The 19086-nt window shown below is 37.2% G+C and overlaps 3 protein-coding genes across 4 annotated transcripts; all 3 read left to right on the forward strand.

Annotated features, from left to right (window-relative positions):
• Window positions 1-2588: 2588 nt before the first annotated feature.
• On the forward strand, window positions 2589-5651 carry LOC117907749 (4-coumarate--CoA ligase-like 5). Of its 2 annotated transcripts, none has more exons than XM_034821399.1 (5): window positions 2589-3927; window positions 4183-4328; window positions 4551-4618; window positions 4808-4862; window positions 5402-5651. In XM_034821399.1, the coding sequence occupies exons 1-5, from the start codon at window positions 2709-2711 to the stop codon at window positions 5513-5515; spliced, it is 1602 nt and encodes a 533-aa protein (XP_034677290.1). In that variant the 5' UTR covers window positions 2589-2708; the 3' UTR covers window positions 5516-5651. The 2 variants fall into 2 exon arrangements, with proteins under 2 accessions (XP_034677290.1, XP_034677288.1); XM_034821397.1 differs by having other exon boundaries at window positions 2591-3927; window positions 4760-4862.
• Window positions 5652-9685: 4034 nt separating this feature from the next.
• Window positions 9686-12656, forward strand: LOC117907748 (4-coumarate--CoA ligase-like 5). The gene is made up of 5 exons (XM_034821396.1): window positions 9686-11028; window positions 11284-11429; window positions 11653-11720; window positions 11830-11932; window positions 12480-12656. Exons 1-5 carry the CDS (start codon window positions 9810-9812, stop codon window positions 12591-12593), a joined length of 1650 nt encoding a protein of 549 aa, XP_034677287.1. The 5' UTR covers window positions 9686-9809; the 3' UTR covers window positions 12594-12656.
• Window positions 12657-13764: 1108 nt separating this feature from the next.
• LOC117907747 (4-coumarate--CoA ligase-like 5) lies at window positions 13765-17863 on the forward strand. Its single transcript, XM_034821395.1, has 5 exons — window positions 13765-15060; window positions 16557-16702; window positions 16910-16977; window positions 17163-17265; window positions 17363-17863. The coding sequence occupies exons 1-5, from the start codon at window positions 13842-13844 to the stop codon at window positions 17474-17476; spliced, it is 1650 nt and encodes a 549-aa protein (XP_034677286.1). The 5' UTR covers window positions 13765-13841; the 3' UTR covers window positions 17477-17863.
• The last annotated feature ends 1223 nt before the right edge of the window (window positions 17864-19086 follow it).

The following is a 19086-nucleotide window of genomic DNA, read 5'->3' on the forward strand; positions in this document are numbered from 1 at the left end:
TTATTATATCAAACATACTTAATTTACTTAATGACTTAAATTAAGTTTTTAAGTTACTAAGTTGGTTAACCAAACCACCCATTAACTCATTTACTTAATCATGTTAAAATGATTCTTTATAATTTAATTTGTATATAATTAATTTAATCCATATAATTTACTTAATTATAAATAAAACTTAAAATTGAATAATACTTAATAGTGTTAATTATTAAATTATTTATTTTTGTTAAGTATTAAAAAGTAAAGAAAATCGATGTATTATTTTTTTTATTTAGCAAAAAACTTATAATAAATTATGAAAAAGTAAAAAAAAAAACAAATAATTTAAAGTGAATTGTTTTCAACAAAAAATTAAAAAAATAAACACCGTGTTAGTCAATTTTTTTTTTTTAAAAAAAAAATTTGCTTTCCTTTATAGCGATTACGATTTTTCTTAACAACTCCAATACGTATTATATATGAAGCAAGACAAATTACAAGTAATGTCTTCATTGAATCCTTACTACATATTAAAAAATAATAATAATAATTTCTAAATAATAATTATGAAATTTTATAATTTTATTTATTTATTTATAATTTATATTATTAAAAATAATAATAATAATTTGAAAATAATTAAAATTTGTGATTAAAGTGATGTGAGGGGAGTATGAGAAATTCTAAATAATCCTACTGCCATCATGGTTCATGCCTATGGACCATGTTATGCTTTCCAGCCCGTGACTAGCTACGTCCACAGGTTTAACTGGCCTCTTTTAGCATGTTTTAATTTTTTTAATAAATTTGCCATTGTATAAAAATAATCATCATCTTCATCCGCAAGGGTCACATCCATTTTTCCACATGTTGGTTTTTCATTTTCTTATTGGGGTCGGTGGACTGATAAGAAGTGGAGGCAGCATCTTATCCGATCCAACCTCAAATCAGACAAGTGCAACAATTTTGAAGGGAAAGTTGTGTTTCGGGAGCTCCATTTCCCAGTAATATTATTTTCAAAACCCAAGTTTGCATAACCCCAAATATGTCCACTATTTCCATAAATTTTTTCCTTTTCATGCATTATATACGGTTTATAATTGCATTTCCGAAATTACCCCTTCATGCATTTCCTTTTGTTATTCTGTTTTTCAGAATATTAAAAACCCATTTTAATAAAGGCCAACAGCTGCAATGGGAGGCCTCGGTTTTCTGTGTCAATAATTTACTTTCCTTGCAGCCAATTCTCACAAACCAAACAGATCAACAAGTATAACACAATCAACACAACCCATACTTCTCACCTGTTTTTCCGCAAACAAGTAGTTCCTCAATGTCGACATCGCAAGCCTGATCCTCCCCAACGACTGCCCCAAAACTTGATACAAACAGCCATCAATTCACCATAATCACACTCCTTAACCAATCATTCACAACAAATCCACTCCACAAACCAAACCATCAATATTCTCAGCTCTACCAAAACACCTACTCACCTTCCGACTCACAATCCCAACATCTTCACTTCCTCTGATCGAACCCGCGCTAACCAAACATAAAACACACAAAACTCGGAAAAATCAATTCACCGCACAGAGATCTAACCAAACACTCAAAATTCCACAAAATCGATGATTCGCGGCCACGAAAATAGAAAGAAAATGAGGGTGCGAAGCGCCGATACAGATCGATTGATCCGAAATTGATACAGATCGTAGAGTGAGAGACTCGAAAAAGGACGCACCTGAGCTTCGCCGGAGAGTTTGGTCCGCTAGGTATAGGGTGAATGGAGCAATGATAGTTCAAACGACATCATTTTGGAGGGTGGCTTGATCCCTTTTTCTTTGTCCTCTACGCCGTCCGTTTAGTAGTTTATTAGAGGGGAAAGTTGTGTTTGTAGTAGAGCAGCCTCTCGTCGACAGAGATAGATTGACAACAGCATTGCCGGCGTGAGGATTGGGAGACCGGTGACTGCTGACAGGGAAAACTAAAGGGCAATTTTGGAATAGCTTACCGAAACAGTATATAGTGTACAAGAAGAATAATAATTTTGTCATTAATGGTCCAAGCCCATATTCCAATTTTTTTGGGTTTGATTTTCATATTACCTTTAAATGGGTCACTGCAAACACAACTTTCCCATTTTAAAATTGCCCATTTGTGGATAATAAATACATATCACACTCAATCCATCGATCAATCACCCTCATAATTTTTGAGTTCAATCATGCAATGAAAATGATTTAAATTTTAAATTTTAGGTGTCTTACAAGTAAATGATTTAAATTTAGTACTATCCATTTTTTACCATCTTAAAAATTATGTTTAGTCTCTAGTAAAATAAAGAAAAAATTATAAAATAAAATATAAATATATTAGCACAATAAGTTGTAATAAATAAGACCTTTAGAGGCTATCAATTTTAGAACAAACTTGTGTTGTTGGTATGGAATTACGTATTTTAGTTATATTGGGTGAATGGGGTTACTTTTTTACACGAGATGGTCTTAAGACTGGGTAGCTGAAGATTAGTATCTTGAGTTAATGAATAATGAACACCAACATATCTCTCCGTTGGGGCCCACGTCGAAATCCTCTCCGACAATACCATCAGTACGGTATAGTTGAGCCTCAGCCTCGCATTCTCCGTCCACCATATATATCACCGGAGGTGAAACATTTACCATTCATCTGATGGCGAGAGCTGCAAGAGGCGTTGTACTTCCATGGCGCATAATAGCGAGCTGATGATCGATCCCAGAAGTGGGTTCTGCAAATCGAACTCCATTTTTTACAGTAAACGTAGACCCCTTTCTCTGCCACAGAACGAATTTATAGACGTCGCCACCTTCATCTCTTCTCGCCCACACCAAGGAAAGACGGCGTTTATCGACGCCGCCACTGGCCGCCGCCTCACTTTCACCGATGTCTGGAGAGCTGTTGATTCGGTGTCGTCGTGTCTCTCGGAGTTGGGGATTCGGAAAGGTGACGTCATCCTATTGCTGACTCCCAACTCCATTTTCTTTCCGATTGTTTGTCTCTCGGTGTTGTCTCTCGGCGCCGTGGTCACCACGACGAACCCGCTCAACACGCCTCGCGAAATCGGCAAGCAGATTGTCGACTCCAAACCGGTTCTCGTTTTCACAACTCAGTCACTCGCGTCTAAACTCACTGGGTCGAATCTTCCCATTGTGTTGATGGGAGAACACGGCGACTATCATGCTGGAGCTGAGGTTGTGGGTTCTTTAGACGAAATGATAAGGAAGGAGCCGAATGGGAAGCGAGTCGGGGAGCGAGTGAATCAGGAGGACGCGGCGACTCTGCTCTACTCGTCCGGCACCACCGGCGAGAGCAAGGGGGTGGTGTCGTCGCACAGAAACCTCATCGCCATGGTTCAGAGCATCGTGAGCATGAACAGCTTTGAAGATGAAGAGGAGAGCTTTGTCTGTTTCCTTCCCATGTTCCACATGTACGGTCTAGGGGCGTTCGCACTGGGGAGGCTGGCGCGCGGATCAACGGTTATCGTGCTTCCGAGATTCGAGATGAACGAGATGCTCACTACCATATCCAAGTACCGAGCCGCTTGCCTCCCACTCGTGCCGCCCATACTGGTGGCGCTTGTGAACGGCGCTGATCAGATAAAGGCCAAGTACGACTTGAGTTCGCTACAGTATATTATATGCGGTGGAGCCCCACTGAGTAAGGAGGTGATAGAGGAGTTCTTGGAAAAGTACCCAAACGTTAACATTCGTCAGGGATACGCACTGACGGAGTCGACCGCAGTCGGAGCGTCGACGCATACTCTGGAGGAGAGCCGGCGGCATGGAACAGCGGGTCTGTTGTCGCCGAGCATGGAGGCGAAGATCGTGGACCCGGAAAGTGGAAAGGCATTGTCGGTGAATCGGGCGGGAGAGCTTTGGCTGAGAGGTCCCACCATTATGAAAGGTATAATATAATAGCAATAATGGATGTTGTAGCACTTTCATACGAATTCGGTAAGTAAGAATTACGCATCTTATTGTGCAAGCCTCCACCGTCTCTTTCTTAGCGAACTTGGACCCACTTCCCCTCTATTCAAGAAATGGCATCTCTTGAATTGGCTTTTTCCGATAGTCCACATGTATGCAGATTTCAGGTTCATTTCCATACCAATATTTCTGTTCTATGGTTGGAGGGGTGTTATAATTAATTATATAGCAGGTTACTTCAGAAATCCAGAAGCCACTGCATCGGCTCTGGACTCAAACGCATGGTTAAGGACCGGAGACCTCTGCTACATTGACGATGATGGGTTCCTTTTCGTGGTTGATAGGTTGAAGGAGGTGATCAAATACAAAGGATATCAGGTGATAAAAACAAACAATTTTGCCCTTTTTTTTTCTTTTTCTTTTTTTTATTACAAGAAAACAAGTCTCAGAATGCAAATTAAAATATAAAAAAGAATGTATTATAAAAATATGCTATTTTTTTATGGTGAAAAATAATTAAAAATATTTTAAGAAAATATATAATATTTTCGTGTTGTCTCTGGAGTTATCCTGATAACTAAAGTCTATTGTGTTGAATAGGTTCCCCCATCTGAACTAGAGGCCTTGTTGTTGACTCACCCAGAGATAGTTGATGCCGCTGTTGTACCGTAAGTCTTTCTCCTCCATTGACATATATAAAAGAATATTGGTCTTGGAGATTGGCTCATTTTTTGAGAGAGCTTATGTTCATTACTTATAACATATATATATATATATATATATATATATATATATATATATATACATAGATTCCCGGATAAGGAGGTTGGACAGTATCCAATGGCATACATTCACAGGAAAGCTGGAAGCTGCTTGTCCGAGGTTGCTGTCATGGACTTCATATCTAAACAGGTGACTTTAGTTAATCAAACACCTGCCCTTTAATACTTGGGTTTTGCGGGGGGATGTGTTTTTTAAAACAACTCTTAACAACAATTTTTAATAACAGTTTTTATTTTTTATTTTATTTTAAACAAAAAAATTTAAACTGTTTTTAACTTGTTTTTCTTTTTTTAGTTTTTAAAAATAATTTTGATATGTAATATTTTATTTTTTATATTTATATAATTATTTTTTTAAATGCTCATAAAAATTTATGAAAATAACTTAAAATAACTAAAAAAAATGTTGTTTGAAAACATCTTAATTGCTGTTTTTAAAAACAAAAAACTATTTTTCTATTTTTGTTATTGTCAAATACATTTTCTGAAAAAATAAAAACTACGTTTGAAAACAATTATGAAAAAGTGACTAAAATTTTGTTAAAAAATCAAACTTCAAATCGAATTAAGTGGATTTTATTAAAATTTTAATTTTTTTTTGTTTATTTGTAGACAACTTATCCTTTGTCGTTAGATGAAAATTTAAAATGTGGATATGTGCATTTATAGGTGGCTCCATATAAGAGAATTCGGAGAGTTACATTTGTAGCTTCCATTCCCAAGACTCCATCTGGCAAGATCCTTAGGAAGGATCTCATTCAACTTGCAGCCTCCAAACTTTGACATATCAAATTTGAATTTGATTAGAGTGGGGTGAATTTATCTTTAATGTTTCTATTTTTCTAATTTTTTTGTTAATTTTAATGTATTATATTGAAATATAAATTAAACTACTATGAGCAAATTTTAACATTACATATTTAACATGCCATTAAATATGTCTCAAAAAAGTGACAATTTTCTCTTTTCTATTGGGAGGGCATTGTTCGGAATTTTTCTGAACACTCCTTTTGTGTAGGAAATATTAGGGACATTCCTTTTATGTGGGAAAGATTAGGGGAGCGAGGTGTAAAGGAACCAAGCAACAACAATTTTTATATTTAAATTAATGTAATAAATGGAGGATGAGTTATTACTATTCATAAATTTGATGGGGGAAAGTATAATATGTTGATAGTTTTGAGTTTGAATCTATTGATTTAAGCTGAGATCAAGAAACTTCAGATCTTTTTCATAATTTTGAATTTGAATACTTATAGTTTGGAATTGTGCCACTCAGTCCTCAGTCAAACCAAATTAAAGGAAAAATTCAATTCCGAACAAAGTTTTCAAAGTTTCAACTTTGAATGAACTTAATCTATGATCCAATGAATATTTTCACAATCTTATGATTGAATTATTTAATTAAGATTCAAATTCAATATGAAATAGATCTTTTGGAATTGCACTGATGGTTTCAAGCGAATAAATTTAGGGCTAAAGTATATTTAAACAAAAAAATACCTATTTTAGACAAACTCAAAAGTAATTTATGTTAAATTAAATCTAAATGGGTATTAAATTCAATCCTCTAGCATGCTTTCATTTTTTAATAAACTTGTATAAAAATAATCATCATCTCCATCCGCAAGGGTCACACCCATTTTTTACCATCTTAAAAATTATGTTTAGAGTCTATTAAAATAAAGTAAAATTATAAAATAAAATATAAATATATTAGCACAATAAGTTGTAATAAATAAGACCTTTTAGAGACTATCAATTTTAGAACAAACTTGTGTTGTTGGTCTAGAATTAAGTATTTTAGTTGTATTTGGATGAAATGGGATTGTTTTTTTACACGAGATGATCTTAAGATTGGGTAGCTGGAGATTAGTATCATGAATTAATTGATAATTAACACCAACATATCTCTCCGTTGGGGCCCATGTCGAAATACTCTCAGACAATACCATTAGTACAATACATATTTATAATGAAAAGTTGTGCTTTGGGCTTCCCATTCCAACATAATAGCATTTTCAAAACCCAAAAATGGCAAATATGACAATCAACTTTTAATATGAAAAGTTTTATCATTTTTGTGCACTCTGAGCTGGCTCCATCTTCTGTGCCCAAATTGCCCATCCGTTTCTCCAACTCAACATCCTCAGCAGCATCCCAACCTCCATATCACCCTCTCTCGTTTGAAAACTTTCTTTCATCTTTCTTCACTCTCGAAAACCCAAAATATCTCATTTTAGTTCAGAAACCAAAATCCAAATGATGTGAACCTCAATTGACACGCTTTGAGACCCAACAAACAGTATTGGAATAATTGCCAAAGAAAGCAAAAATACAGATTTTTGATAGAACCCTGACCCAACGTTTATAAGTGAAACACGAACCAAAAGTATAAGTAACAGACCTTGACCCAATGATTACAATGGAATCATGAACCGAAGGTATAAAATTTGAATGCCACAACAAATAATCCCTGATAAGTTCACAGTTTTTTAAGAACCAAAAGAAGAGCAAAGCCTCATCTTTTCTGATTTTTTATTCAATCAAAATTCTCTCTATTACAATGAGTGCGTGCTATTTATATGTCTTGAAAAAAAACTTACTAAATATTAAAACCCTAAATAAAGGTTGATTTGGTTTGAAATTAGCAAATCCAAAATAGGAAAATAACTAAAAAACGTTCTAAATAATAAAAGCCTAAAATTAAGGTAGATTTGGTCTGAATTTAGAAACTCTAGAATATGAAATAACTGATATGAAGCTGAAAAGTCAATCAGTCATTACTCCATGCCATAAATCACTCCCAATCAAGCCAGATTAACTCTCAATAGCTTGGATTAAATTTATTACACCTTCATCTTCCTTTGGGCCAAACTTGGAATGTCCTGCGTTAGAATCAACCCAAATCTCTTGAATTAGCCCATTAAGTGCTTCTTTGATCTTCTTAGAACTTGCTTTAGTAGTAGGCCCAATTGAAACATGCAATGGATCCTTGAATGCTTGTTGATTCTCATCACCAAAACTCCATGATGATGTTAAAATGTGTCTTTCGGCTCGTCTAAGAGCTATGGGAGTCCAAGAGAATTTGGAAAAAACGAAATGGAGCTCGGGTAGAGGTTGTAGGTACCCAAAAATCGAAACCCTAACCTCCAAATGTATCCTAGACTCACAAATTTGTGTCCAAGATAGCTCATTAACAAGAAATAGCATCAAACATCTCTTCTAGACCATTAAATTGATGAAACCCTTGAAGAATAAGAGGAAATGGTGTAGAAAATGAAGAACAATTATTGGGTCCCGACGAACCGGTCAACCGTTCCTCAACCGGACCTCGACCGGTGACCGTACCTTAGGTACTACCTTAATAGCCTTAAGGTACTACCTTAATTTACCTTAGATACTATCTTAACCGGCCTTAAGTACTATCTTAGTTAAACTTAGGTATTACTTGTGTGAAACCTCAAAACTTCATTTATGGATATTACTTACTTCATTTGTAACCTTTAGAGCATGTCATTTTGTGATTAATCAATGTGATTAGTTGGTTCAACTTTGGTATTTTGGTGACTGTACCTTAGCTACTACTTTAATAGCCCTAAGGTACTACCTTAATCTACCTTAGGTACTACCTTAACCGACCTTAGGTACTACCTAAGTAAAACTCGGATACTACCTATCTAAAGTTTCGGAACTTTATTTGTGGATATTACTTACTTCTTTTGTAACCTTCAGAGCATGTCATTGTGTGATTAATTAGTGTGGTCAATTGGTTCATCTTTAGTATGTTGGTTACTGTACCTTAGGTACTATCTTAATAGCCTTAAAGTACTATTTTAATTTACTTTAGGTACTACTTTAACCGACCTTAGGTACTACCTAAGTAAAACTTGGGTACTACCTATCTGAAGTCTTGGAACTTTATTTGTGGATATTACTTACTTCATTGGTGACTCTTAGAGATAGGTAGCACGTCATATCCAGAAATGAAGTAAGTAATATTCACAAATAAAGTTTCAAGACTTCAGATAGGTAGTATCCAAGTTTTACTTAAGTAATACCTAAGGTTGGTTAAGGTAGTACCTAAAGTAGATTAAGACAGTACCTTAAGGCTATTAAGGTAGTACTTAAGGTACAGTCACCAAAATACCAAAGTTGAACCAACTAATCACACTAATTAATCATAAAATGATATTCTCTAAAAGTTACAAATGAAGTAAGTAATATCCATAAACGAAGTTTTAAGGTTTCACACAGGTAATACCTAAGTTTAATTGAGGTAGTACCTAAGGTCAGTTAAGTTAGAACCTAAGGTAGATTAAGGTAGTACTTAAAGGCTATTAAAGTAATACTTAAGGTACAATCACTGATCGAGGACCGGTCAACTAGTTCATCGGGACCTAATACCTGTCCTTCATTTTCTGCACCATTTCCTTTGATTCTTCAAGGACTTTGTCGATTTAATGGTCTAGGAGAGATATTTGATGTTATTTCTTGTTAATAAAGTTATCTTGGACACAGATTTGCGAGTCTAGGACACATTTAGAGGTTAGAGTTTTGATTTTTGGGTACCCACTCTTTCCACCTAAGCTCCATTTCATTTTTTCCGAATTGTCTTAGACTCCCATGGCTCCTAGACGAGCCGAAAAACACATTTTAACGTCGCCTTGGAGTTTTGGATTTAGGTTTCTGAACTGAAATGAGAGATTTTGGGTTATCGGGAGTGAAGAAAGATGATAGAAAGCTTCCAAATGAGAGAGGGTGACATGGAGGTTGGAATGTTGCTGAGGATGCTAAACTGAAGAAACAGAGGGGCAATTTGGACATAGAAGATCAAACTGATTCATAGTGCACAAAAATGATAAAGCTTTTCGTATTAAAAGCTAATTGTCATATTTGACATTGTTGGGTTTTGAAAATGCTATTATGTTGGGCTGGGAAGCCCAAACCCAACTTTCCCTGTTTATAAACTCTAGTTGAGCCTAAGCCTCGCATTCTCCGTCCACCATATATTCACCGGCGGTGAAACATTTACCATTGATCTGATGGTGAGAACTGGAAGAGGCGTTGTACTTCCATGGCGCATAATAGCGAGCTGATGATCGATCCTAGAAGTGGGTTCTGCAAATCGAACTCCATTTTTTTCAGTAAACGTAGACCCCTTTCTTTGCCACAGAACGAATTTATAGACGTCGCCACCTTCATCTCTTCTCACCCACACCAAGGAAAGACGGCGTTTATCGACGCCGCCACTGGCCTCCGCCTCACTTTCACCGATGTCTGGAGAGCTGTTGATTCGGTGTCGTCGTGTCTCTCCGAGTTGGGGATTCGGAAAGGTGACGTCATCCTATTGCTGACTCCCAACTCCATTTTCTTTCCGATTGTTTGTCTCTCGGTGTTGTCTCTCGGCGCCGTGGTCACCACGACGAACCCGCTCAACACGCCTCGCGAAATCGGCAAGCAGATTGTCGACTCCCAACCGGTTCTCGTTTTCACAACTCAGTCACTCGCGCCTAAACTCACTGGGTCGAATCTTCCCATCGTGTTGATGGGAGAACACGGCGACTATCATGCTGGAGCTGAGGTTGTGGGTTCTTTAGACGAAATGATAAGGAAGGAGCCGAGTGGGAAGCGAGTCGGGGAGCGAGTGAATCAGGAGGACGCGGCGACTCTGCTCTACTCGTCCGGCACGACCGGCGAGAGCAAGGGGGTGGTGTCGTCGCACAGAAACCTCATCGCCATGGTTCAGAACATCGTGAGCATGAACATCTTGGAAGATGAAGAGGAGAGCTTTGTATGTTTCCTTCCCATGTTCCACATCTACGGCCTAGGGGCGTTCGCACTGGGGATGCTGGCGCGCGGATCAACAGTTATCGTGCTTCAGAGATTCGAGATGAACGAGATGCTCACTACCATCTCCAAGTACCGAGCCACTTGCCTCCCACTCGTGCCACCCATACTGGTGGCGCTTGTGAACGGCGCTGATCAGATAAAGGTCCAGTACGACTTGAGTTCGCTACAGTCTATTATATCCGGCGGAGCCCCACTGAGCAAGGAGGTGATAGAGGAGTTCTTGGAAAAGTACCCAAAGATTAACATTCGTCAGGGATACGCACTGACGGAGTCGACCGGAGGCGGAGCGTCGACACATACTCTGGAGGAGAGCCGGCGGTATGGAACAGCGGGCCTGTTGTCGCCGAGCATGGAGGCGAAGATCGTGGACCCGGAAAGTGGAAAGGCATTGTCGGTGAATCGGGCGGGAGAGCTTTGGCTGAGAGGTCCCACTATTATGAAAGGTATAATATAATAACAATAATAGGTGTTGTATCACTTTCATACGGATTCGGTAAGTAAGAATTACGTATCTTATTTTGCAAGCCACCACCGTCTCTTTCTTACTGAACTTGGATCCACTTCCCCTCTATTTAAAAAATGGCATCTCTTGAATTGGCTTTTTCCGAGAGTCCACATGTATGCAGATTTCAGGTTCATTTCCATACCAATATTTCTGTTTTATGGTTGGAGGGGTGTTATAATTAATTATATAGCAGGTTACTTCAGAAATCCAGAAGCCACTGTATCGGCTCTGGACTCAAACGCATGGTTAAGGACCGGAGACCTCTGCTACATTGACGATGATGGGTTCCTTTTCGTGGTTGATAGGTTGAAGGAGGTGATCAAATACAAAGGATATCAGGTGATCAAAAACAAACAATTTTGCCTTTTTTTTTTTTATTCCAAGAAAACAAGTCTCAGAATGCAAATTAAAATATAAAAAATATGCTATTTTTTTATGGTGAAAAATTATTAAAAATATTTTAAGAAAATATATAATATTTTCGTGTTGTCTTGTGGCATTAAAGTCCTTACATGTTGTCTCTTGAGTTATCCTGACAAGTAAAGTCTATTGTGTTGAATAGGTTCCCCCATCTGAACTAGAGGCCTTGTTATTGACTCACCCAGAGATAGCTGATGCCGCTGTTGTACCGTAAGTCTTTCTACTCCATCGATATATATAAAAGAATATTGGTCTTGGAGATTGGCTCACTTTTTGAGAGAGCTCATGCTCATTACTTGATATATATATATATATATAGATTCCCGGATAAGGAGGTTGGACAGTATCCAATGGCATACATTCATAGGAAAGCTGGAAGCTGCTTGTCCGAGGCTGCTGTCACGGACTTCATATCTAAACAGGTGACTTTGGTTAATCAAACACCTGCCCTTTAATACTTGGGTTTTCCCGTGGGTGGGTGGGTGGGTGGGGGGAATGTGTATTTGAAAACAACTATTAACAACAATTTTTAATAATAGTTTTTATTTTTTATTTTATTTTAGACAAAAAGAATTGTTTGAAAATTTAAACTGTTTTTAACCTGCTATTTTTTTTTTAGTTTTTTAAAATAATTTTGATATGAAATATTTTATTTTTAATTCTTTTTTAAAATACTCATAAAATAATTTAAAAAAAAAATTGTTTGAAAACATCTTAATTGCTATCTTTAAAAACAAAAAATCTATTTTTCTATTTCTATTGTCAAATACATTTTCTTTTTCTGTTATGAAAAAATAAAAATTATGTTAGAAAACAATTATGAAAAAATGACTAAAATTTTGTTAAAAAATCAAACATCAAATCGAATTAAGTGAATTTTATTTAATTTTTTTTTTGTTTATTTGTAGACAAAACTTATCCTTTGTGGTTGTAAGATGAAAATTTAAAATGTGGATATGTGCTTTACAGGTGGCTCCATATAAGAGAATTCGGAGAGTTGCATTTGTAGCTTCCATTCCCAAGACTCCATCTGGCAAGATCCTTAGGAAGGATCTCATTCAACTTGCAACCTCCAAACTTTGACATATCAAATTTGAATTTGATTAGAGTGGGGTGAATTTATCTTTAATGTTTCTATTTTTCTAATTTTTTTGTTTTTGTTAATTTTAATATATTATATTGAAATATAAATTAAACTACTAAGAGCAAATTTTAACATACACTTAACCTATTAACTACCAAAAAACCATTGACCAACAACTTCTACAACGTGTTACGTGTAGCCGTCATACAAGACTAAGTTAGCGAGTTTCCATTACATATTTAACATGCCATCAAATATGTCTCAAAAAAGTGACAATTTTCTCTTTTCTATTGGGAGGGGCATTGTCCAGATTTTTTCTGAACACTCCTTTTGTGTAGGAAATATTAGGGACATTCCTTTTGTGTCGGAAAGATTAGGGGAGCGAGGTGTAAAGGAACCAAGCAACAACAATTTTTATACTATATCCAACCCAATTATTTTTCCTTAATATTTTTTACAAGCCAGATATAAATTAATGTGATAAATGGAGGATGAGTTATTACTATTTATAAATTTGATGGGGGAAAGGGGAAAGTATAATATGTTAATAGTTTGAATCCATTGATTTAAACTGAGATCAAGAAATTTCAGATCTTTTTCATAATTTTGAATTTGAATACTTATAGTTTGGAATTGTGCCCCTCAGTCCTCAGTCAAACCAAATTAAGGAAAAATTCAATTCCGAACAAAGTTTTCAAAGTTTCAGCTTTGAATGAACTTAATGTATGATCCAATGAATATTTTCACAATCTTGTGATTGTGAAATAGATCTTTTGGAATTGCACTGATGGATTCAAGAGAATAAATTTAGGGCTAAAGTATATTTTAAAAAAAATACGTATTTTAGACAAACTCAAATGTAATTTATGTTAAATTAAATCTAATTGGGCATTAAATTCAATCCTAAAGGCATAATAAATAAATGGGTGATCACATTTTTTTTTCAATGGATAATAGATTACTATGAAGTATCAACACGGGAGACACGTGCCCAATCAACGTCAATAAAATATATTTCCACCGTGGCCAACGTGTAAGAATTGTCATGACCAATCGACGGCTACGATCATCTCATTCCGGAAACAGACACTGTGTTAATACCGCGGGTTCGATAGTATACACGCTGGTTTAACCTCAACGTCATAGTCAAAGTCCAAGTCGCTAATAAAGATCATGGGAGCCATTTTTTTTTACACCATTCATCAGACGGAGAGAACGGGGAAGGTAGGAAGAGGCGTGGTTCACACATGGCGCACAATAGCGAGCAGATGGTCGATCCCAGGAGTGGGTTTTGCAGATCGAACTCCGTTTTTCATAGCAAACGTAATCCCATTTCTCTGCCGCAGAAGGAGTTTATCGACGTCACCACCTTCATCTCTTCCCGGCCTCATAATGGGAAGACGGCCTTCATCGACGCGGCCTCAGGCCGCCGACTTAGTTTCTACGAAGTCTGGAGAGCCGTCGATGCCGTGTCGAGCTGTCTCGCCGACATGGGGATCCGGAAAGGCCATGTCATCCTTTTGCTGTCTCCCAACTCCATTTTATTCCCCATCGTTTGTCTCTCGGTGATGTCTCTCGGCGCCGTGATCACTACCACGAACCCACTCAACACGGCTCGCGAAATCGGCAAGCAGATAGCCGATTCCAAGCCTGTTCTTGCGTTCACGATTCCGTCACTCGTGCCCAAACTCGCGGGGTCGAATCTGCCCGTTGTGTTGATGGGGGGAGAGGGAAACACCCCAGCTCCTGCTGGGGTTGTGGGTTCATTAGAAGAAATGATGAGGAGGGAGCCGAGTGGGAAGCGAGTCGGGGAGCGAGTTAACCAGGAGGACACGGCGACGCTGCTCTACTCGTCCGGCACCACCGGCGCGAGCAAAGGAGTGGTGTCGTCGCATAGAAACCTCATCGCCATGGTTCAGACCATCGTGAGCCGGTTCAGCTCCGAAGATGGAGAGCAGACCTTCATCTGCACTGTCCCCATGTTCCATATCTACGGCTTAGCGGCGTTCGCAATGGGGATGCTGGCGTCGGGATCAACGGTGGTGGTGCTCTCGAGATTCGAGATGGATGAGATGCTTTCTTCCATCTCCAAGTACCGAGCCACGTGCCTGCCTCTCGTGCCGCCCATATTGGTGGCGCTAGTTCACAGCGCTGATAAAATAAAGGCCAAGTACGATTTGAATTCTCTACAATCTACTCTCTCCGGTGGAGCTCCACTGAGCAAGGAGGTCATAGAGGGGTTCGCAGAAAAATACCCATCTGTGAAAATTCTTCAAGGATACGGCCTGACAGAGTCCACCGGCATCGGAGCTTCCACGGACTCTCTGGAGGAGAGCCGCCGGTACGGGACGGCGGGGCTGTTGTCGCCGAGCATGGAGGCTAAGATCGTGGACCCAGGAAGTGGAAAGGCATTGACGGTGAACCAGACCGGAGAGCTTTGGCTGAGAGGTCCCACCATTATGAAAGGTATAATTTCAATGGATGATGTTGCATTATTTATTTTGGTGGTCCTTTTGTCTTCTTTTTGTTTGTTTCATATAGATTTTTCGTTCAAAGATTTTAATCACTGACTACTAAACTATCTTGTCTAATCTCATCTCTTTTGGCAGCCTTTGTGTTATATCGTGCTTACTTTTTCACAGGGATTTCCTACTGTTGCTCTTATATTTTCTAATTCTCTATTATGTTGACAGTCTCCTGTCTGATTGAACTTGGACCCATGCCAGGCTTATCCTTTATTCAATTATTGAAAATGATCCCTGTTTCTTCATTACCATAGAAAAAAAAAATATCACTTTCTTGCATTTGAACAAGAACTAGCTGTAGACTGTAGTTACCACATGGTGTCACCGAGGGTGGATTTTGGGTTGCTTTAGGATGAATTTTTAACTGTATTGATTGTAAGTTTGGATAAGTTGTAGATAAATTAAATTAGCTTTATTTCTGGTAATTTTATCAGAATTCAACAAAGGGGATCTTCGCTTAAATTGAAATTGTAGGATTTGGTTGGCCATGTTTTGAAAAACAGTTATTAAAAGCAGTTCCCCATTGCTTTTAGAAATGAAATTTTATTTGAGAACTCAAATATTTGGCTTATTCAATATGGAGATACTGTGCACTTATGTGCAATGTAAAAGTTACTCATCCTTCCTCATGTTTCTAATTGTTTCTTAGCACACCGTCTAAGAAACACCTGAAAACGCTTCAAATTTGTTCTCAAAAATCATTTTGTTTTAAGTGAGAACAAATTCTCAAGAACTGTTTTGAGTCAAAAAAAATTTTCAAACACGTGTTTTTAAGTTAGAAAACTATATTTTTTTAAAATATTATAAACCAACGCTCTTTACTCTTCCCTTTGTAAAATGCTCACCTCATGTTTCCATTTTTTTATTATTTGAGAACGGTTGTACCCTTGTATGCTTGTCATTTGGCCGGTACTGAAGGAAGGAGTTATCTTGGATCGATTTTTTTATCACCCAAAATGTGCTTTCTTTACTTAAATTTAAATTTTCTAGGGAATATACTTATACATAAACCTAAATTTGGGAGAAAGGAAAAACATATTATATTTTGGAAACTAATTATGCTCGCATGGACCCATTTGGTTTATATTTAATCAAAGGTCACTGACTGCTATACTCTTGTCCATATGGAAGCCTGTGCTTGAAGCTACATAAATTAAATATTTTTTTATCCAAAAGGAAAAAAAAAAATTTCCCACTTGCCCACTGCAGATCAGTAAGGGGGCTTTCCCCTTAGTGGGGGCAAAGATGAGATGTTTGTCCACGGGACAAAGATACTGTTTATTACTTGACTATTTCCTAAGGCCCACTTGTATGCTTGTTATGATTGAAAGCAGACCCTCTCCATAAGCTTTTAGATAATCAGATGTTTTGAATGTTCATTTCTACTGATGGGAATTTCCGTAAATTGATGCTTGGAGTGGTGTTATTGATCGGCAGGTTATTTCAGTAATCCAGAAGCGACTACATCCACTCTTGATTCAAGTGGATGGTTGAGAACTGGAGATCTCTGCTACATCGATGATGATGGATTCATTTTCATTGTTGATAGGTTGAAGGAGCTGATCAAATACAAAGGATATCAGGTGAAGGGAACATTTATTTACTCATTCTTCCAAGTGGGTCTTCAATTGCAACTCAACTGTTAGTTGGGGACCCTTTTCTCTGTGGCTTATAATGGAATGGATTGCATTCAGTAAAATGCTAACTTAATTGCAGGCAGAGAAGTGGTTTTAACATTCATGGTCATGATGTATATGCCCTCATAATTTTTGTCTCTTGCTTTATAATAGGTTCCTCCAGCTGAACTAGAGGCCTTGTTACTTACTCACCCAGAGATTGCTGATGCTGCTGTTATACCGTAAGTCTTTTTCTCCATTGAAATATTGGAGCTTGGAAAGCTCATACCTCTTGTGGTTGTTGATATGGCTAGTGAAAAACAGAGAGACAATATTCTCTACAAAAGTTTTAGAGGGTAGCCATCTGTGTGAGTTGATTTTATGTGGTAAGAAAACAAGAGAGCTGATGTTTGATGAATTATCTCAGATTCCCAGATAAGGAAGTGGGGCAATATCCTATGGCATACATTAATAGAAAAGCAGGAAGCAATCTGTCTGAGTCTGCGGTCATGGATTTCATAGCAAAACAGGTGAGTTTAAAGCTGATAACCCACCTGCCATTGAATAGTACCTACCTTATGTAACTCATCCATGGAGTAATCTTTTGTCATTGTTCCATTATAACAGGTGGCTCCATACAAGAGAATCCGGCGAGTCGCATTTGTAGATTCCATTCCCAAAAATGCATCAGGCAAGATTCTGAGGAAGGATCTCATACAACTTGCAACCTCCAAACTCTGAGAAGTTGTCTGGGTTGCTTCTTTGGCGTCATGGATTTGGAAAAGTAATAATAATAATGTTGACTCCAAATCCATCATGATAACATGTATGTTATAATTTAGCCCCCCTTTTGTTTTTTCCTTCTCTTTTTGGGTTATTGATTGGGTTTGATCATTGATGTGAAAGATTCCATTTGGTGTTTGGGAAAAGTCGAACATGGAAAAGTGTCTTTGAGCAAGCGAGGAGGTTTCCCATCAAACTCAATTGGGGCCTATCAGTTTGGATTTTTCATGTGATTTCATTAAGCAGAACCACACATACACAACATTTGTTCAATGCATTCTTTTTAGTTCTGCAAGGGATTGGGCCTTTTGGCCTCGCATGAAAGATAAACTGGTTATTTGGTAATTCTTTGCCATTCATCAAAGTTTTTGTTTGTAATGCCATGTTTAATTTCAGAAAGTTACTTAGAAAAAAAAAAAGCTAAATAAATTGATTTTTTTATATTTTATAATACTCTGAAAAATATGAAAATAATTAAATTAGTTAGAAATTTATTTAATTTTAAATAGTAATAATTAAAATAACACTAACAACAATGATGATAATAATAATAATAATAATAATAATAAATAATAATGTTAACGTTTAAACTTAACTTAAATCAGTGATTATGATGAAACATAATATATATATATATATATATTCATTTGATCTATTTTGAATGCTTTGAATGATTTGAAAAGAGTGACAAAATTGATAACAAGAATAATACCAATTGAGAAAATAAAATTTCAATGATGATAAAAGTCAAGAAAGAAAAATATTTCCAATCTATTACTTGTTCTTAAAAATAGTTTTTTGTTTTGAGAATGATTTTTCTGTTTTAAGAATAAATTTGAGAAGTTTTTGATGATTTTTTTTTAATAAGATGTGAAGTTGTTCTAGCCTTGACTATGGGCATCAAAGAGATCAAACAAAGCACGAGGGGATGAAGCTCCGTGACTCCGTCAGGTCAAGTGGTAATGGAAAGTTGGAATCAACATCATTTTTCATTTTTCTCTCTTGGCGAACAGAGAATGTTTTCCATAAATTGATTCAATTCTTCCCCCACAAGGAACTCCAAAGGCCCATGAACCATGGGCTCCTCCTCAGCCCATCTCCAGTAGCATTCCAAAGAAGGGGGTGGGTGGTTCAGATAGTATAAAGGCACAACAAATCTTCCTTCCTTGGTTTACTGATCTAAAAAATGACCCTTCTTTCTCTTCGCCATCTCTCTACAATCCCACCAAGCTTCCTAGAAGAGCTTCCCATCATATACACTCCCACTAAAACTTTGATTTCCTTGGTGGGTTTTTGAAGCCAAGTCCTAAACTTGAAGGTTTTGGTGGATTTACATGGGCGATTGAAGAGGATTTATACTAAAAGATGGGGGTCTTACTTCTTAGGCGTGGAGATTGGTGAATTTATGGTGTGGAAGCAGTGGGGTGTGATAGTGATGTCAATGGGATCTTCTCCGTGCTGCAAAGGATAGAGGGAAGGGCCAAGGTTTGCTTTGAATGCAAGAGCTAATACTCTTACTGATTTTGTCTCTTTCTGACTTGTGGCCGGAGAATTTAGCTTTCTGGCTT

The sequence above is a fragment of the Vitis riparia genome, chromosome 18 (assembly GCF_004353265.1).
Source record: "Vitis riparia cultivar Riparia Gloire de Montpellier isolate 1030 chromosome 18, EGFV_Vit.rip_1.0, whole genome shotgun sequence".
Taxonomy (NCBI): Eukaryota; Viridiplantae; Streptophyta; class Magnoliopsida; order Vitales; family Vitaceae; genus Vitis; species Vitis riparia.

Coding starts and splice junctions, on each gene's coding strand:
- LOC117907747 (XM_034821395.1), top strand. CDS start 13,842: ATGGCGCACAATAGCGAGCAGATGGTCGATCCCAGGAGTGGGTTTTGC. Junction 16,703..16,909: donor TCAAATACAAAGGATATCAG/GTGAAGGGAACA, acceptor GCTTTATAATAG/GTTCCTCCAGCTGAACTAGA. Junction 17,266..17,362: donor TGGATTTCATAGCAAAACAG/GTGAGTTTAAAG, acceptor CCATTATAACAG/GTGGCTCCATACAAGAGAAT.
- LOC117907748 (XM_034821396.1), top strand. CDS start 9,810: ATGGCGCATAATAGCGAGCTGATGATCGATCCTAGAAGTGGGTTCTGC. Junction 11,430..11,652: donor TCAAATACAAAGGATATCAG/GTGATCAAAAAC, acceptor TGTGTTGAATAG/GTTCCCCCATCTGAACTAGA. Junction 11,721..11,829: donor GCTGATGCCGCTGTTGTACC/GTAAGTCTTTCT, acceptor ATATATATATAG/ATTCCCGGATAAGGAGGTTG.
- LOC117907749 (XM_034821397.1), top strand. CDS start 2,709: ATGGCGCATAATAGCGAGCTGATGATCGATCCCAGAAGTGGGTTCTGC. Junction 4,329..4,550: donor TCAAATACAAAGGATATCAG/GTGATAAAAACA, acceptor TGTGTTGAATAG/GTTCCCCCATCTGAACTAGA. Junction 4,619..4,759: donor GTTGATGCCGCTGTTGTACC/GTAAGTCTTTCT, acceptor ATATATACATAG/ATTCCCGGATAAGGAGGTTG.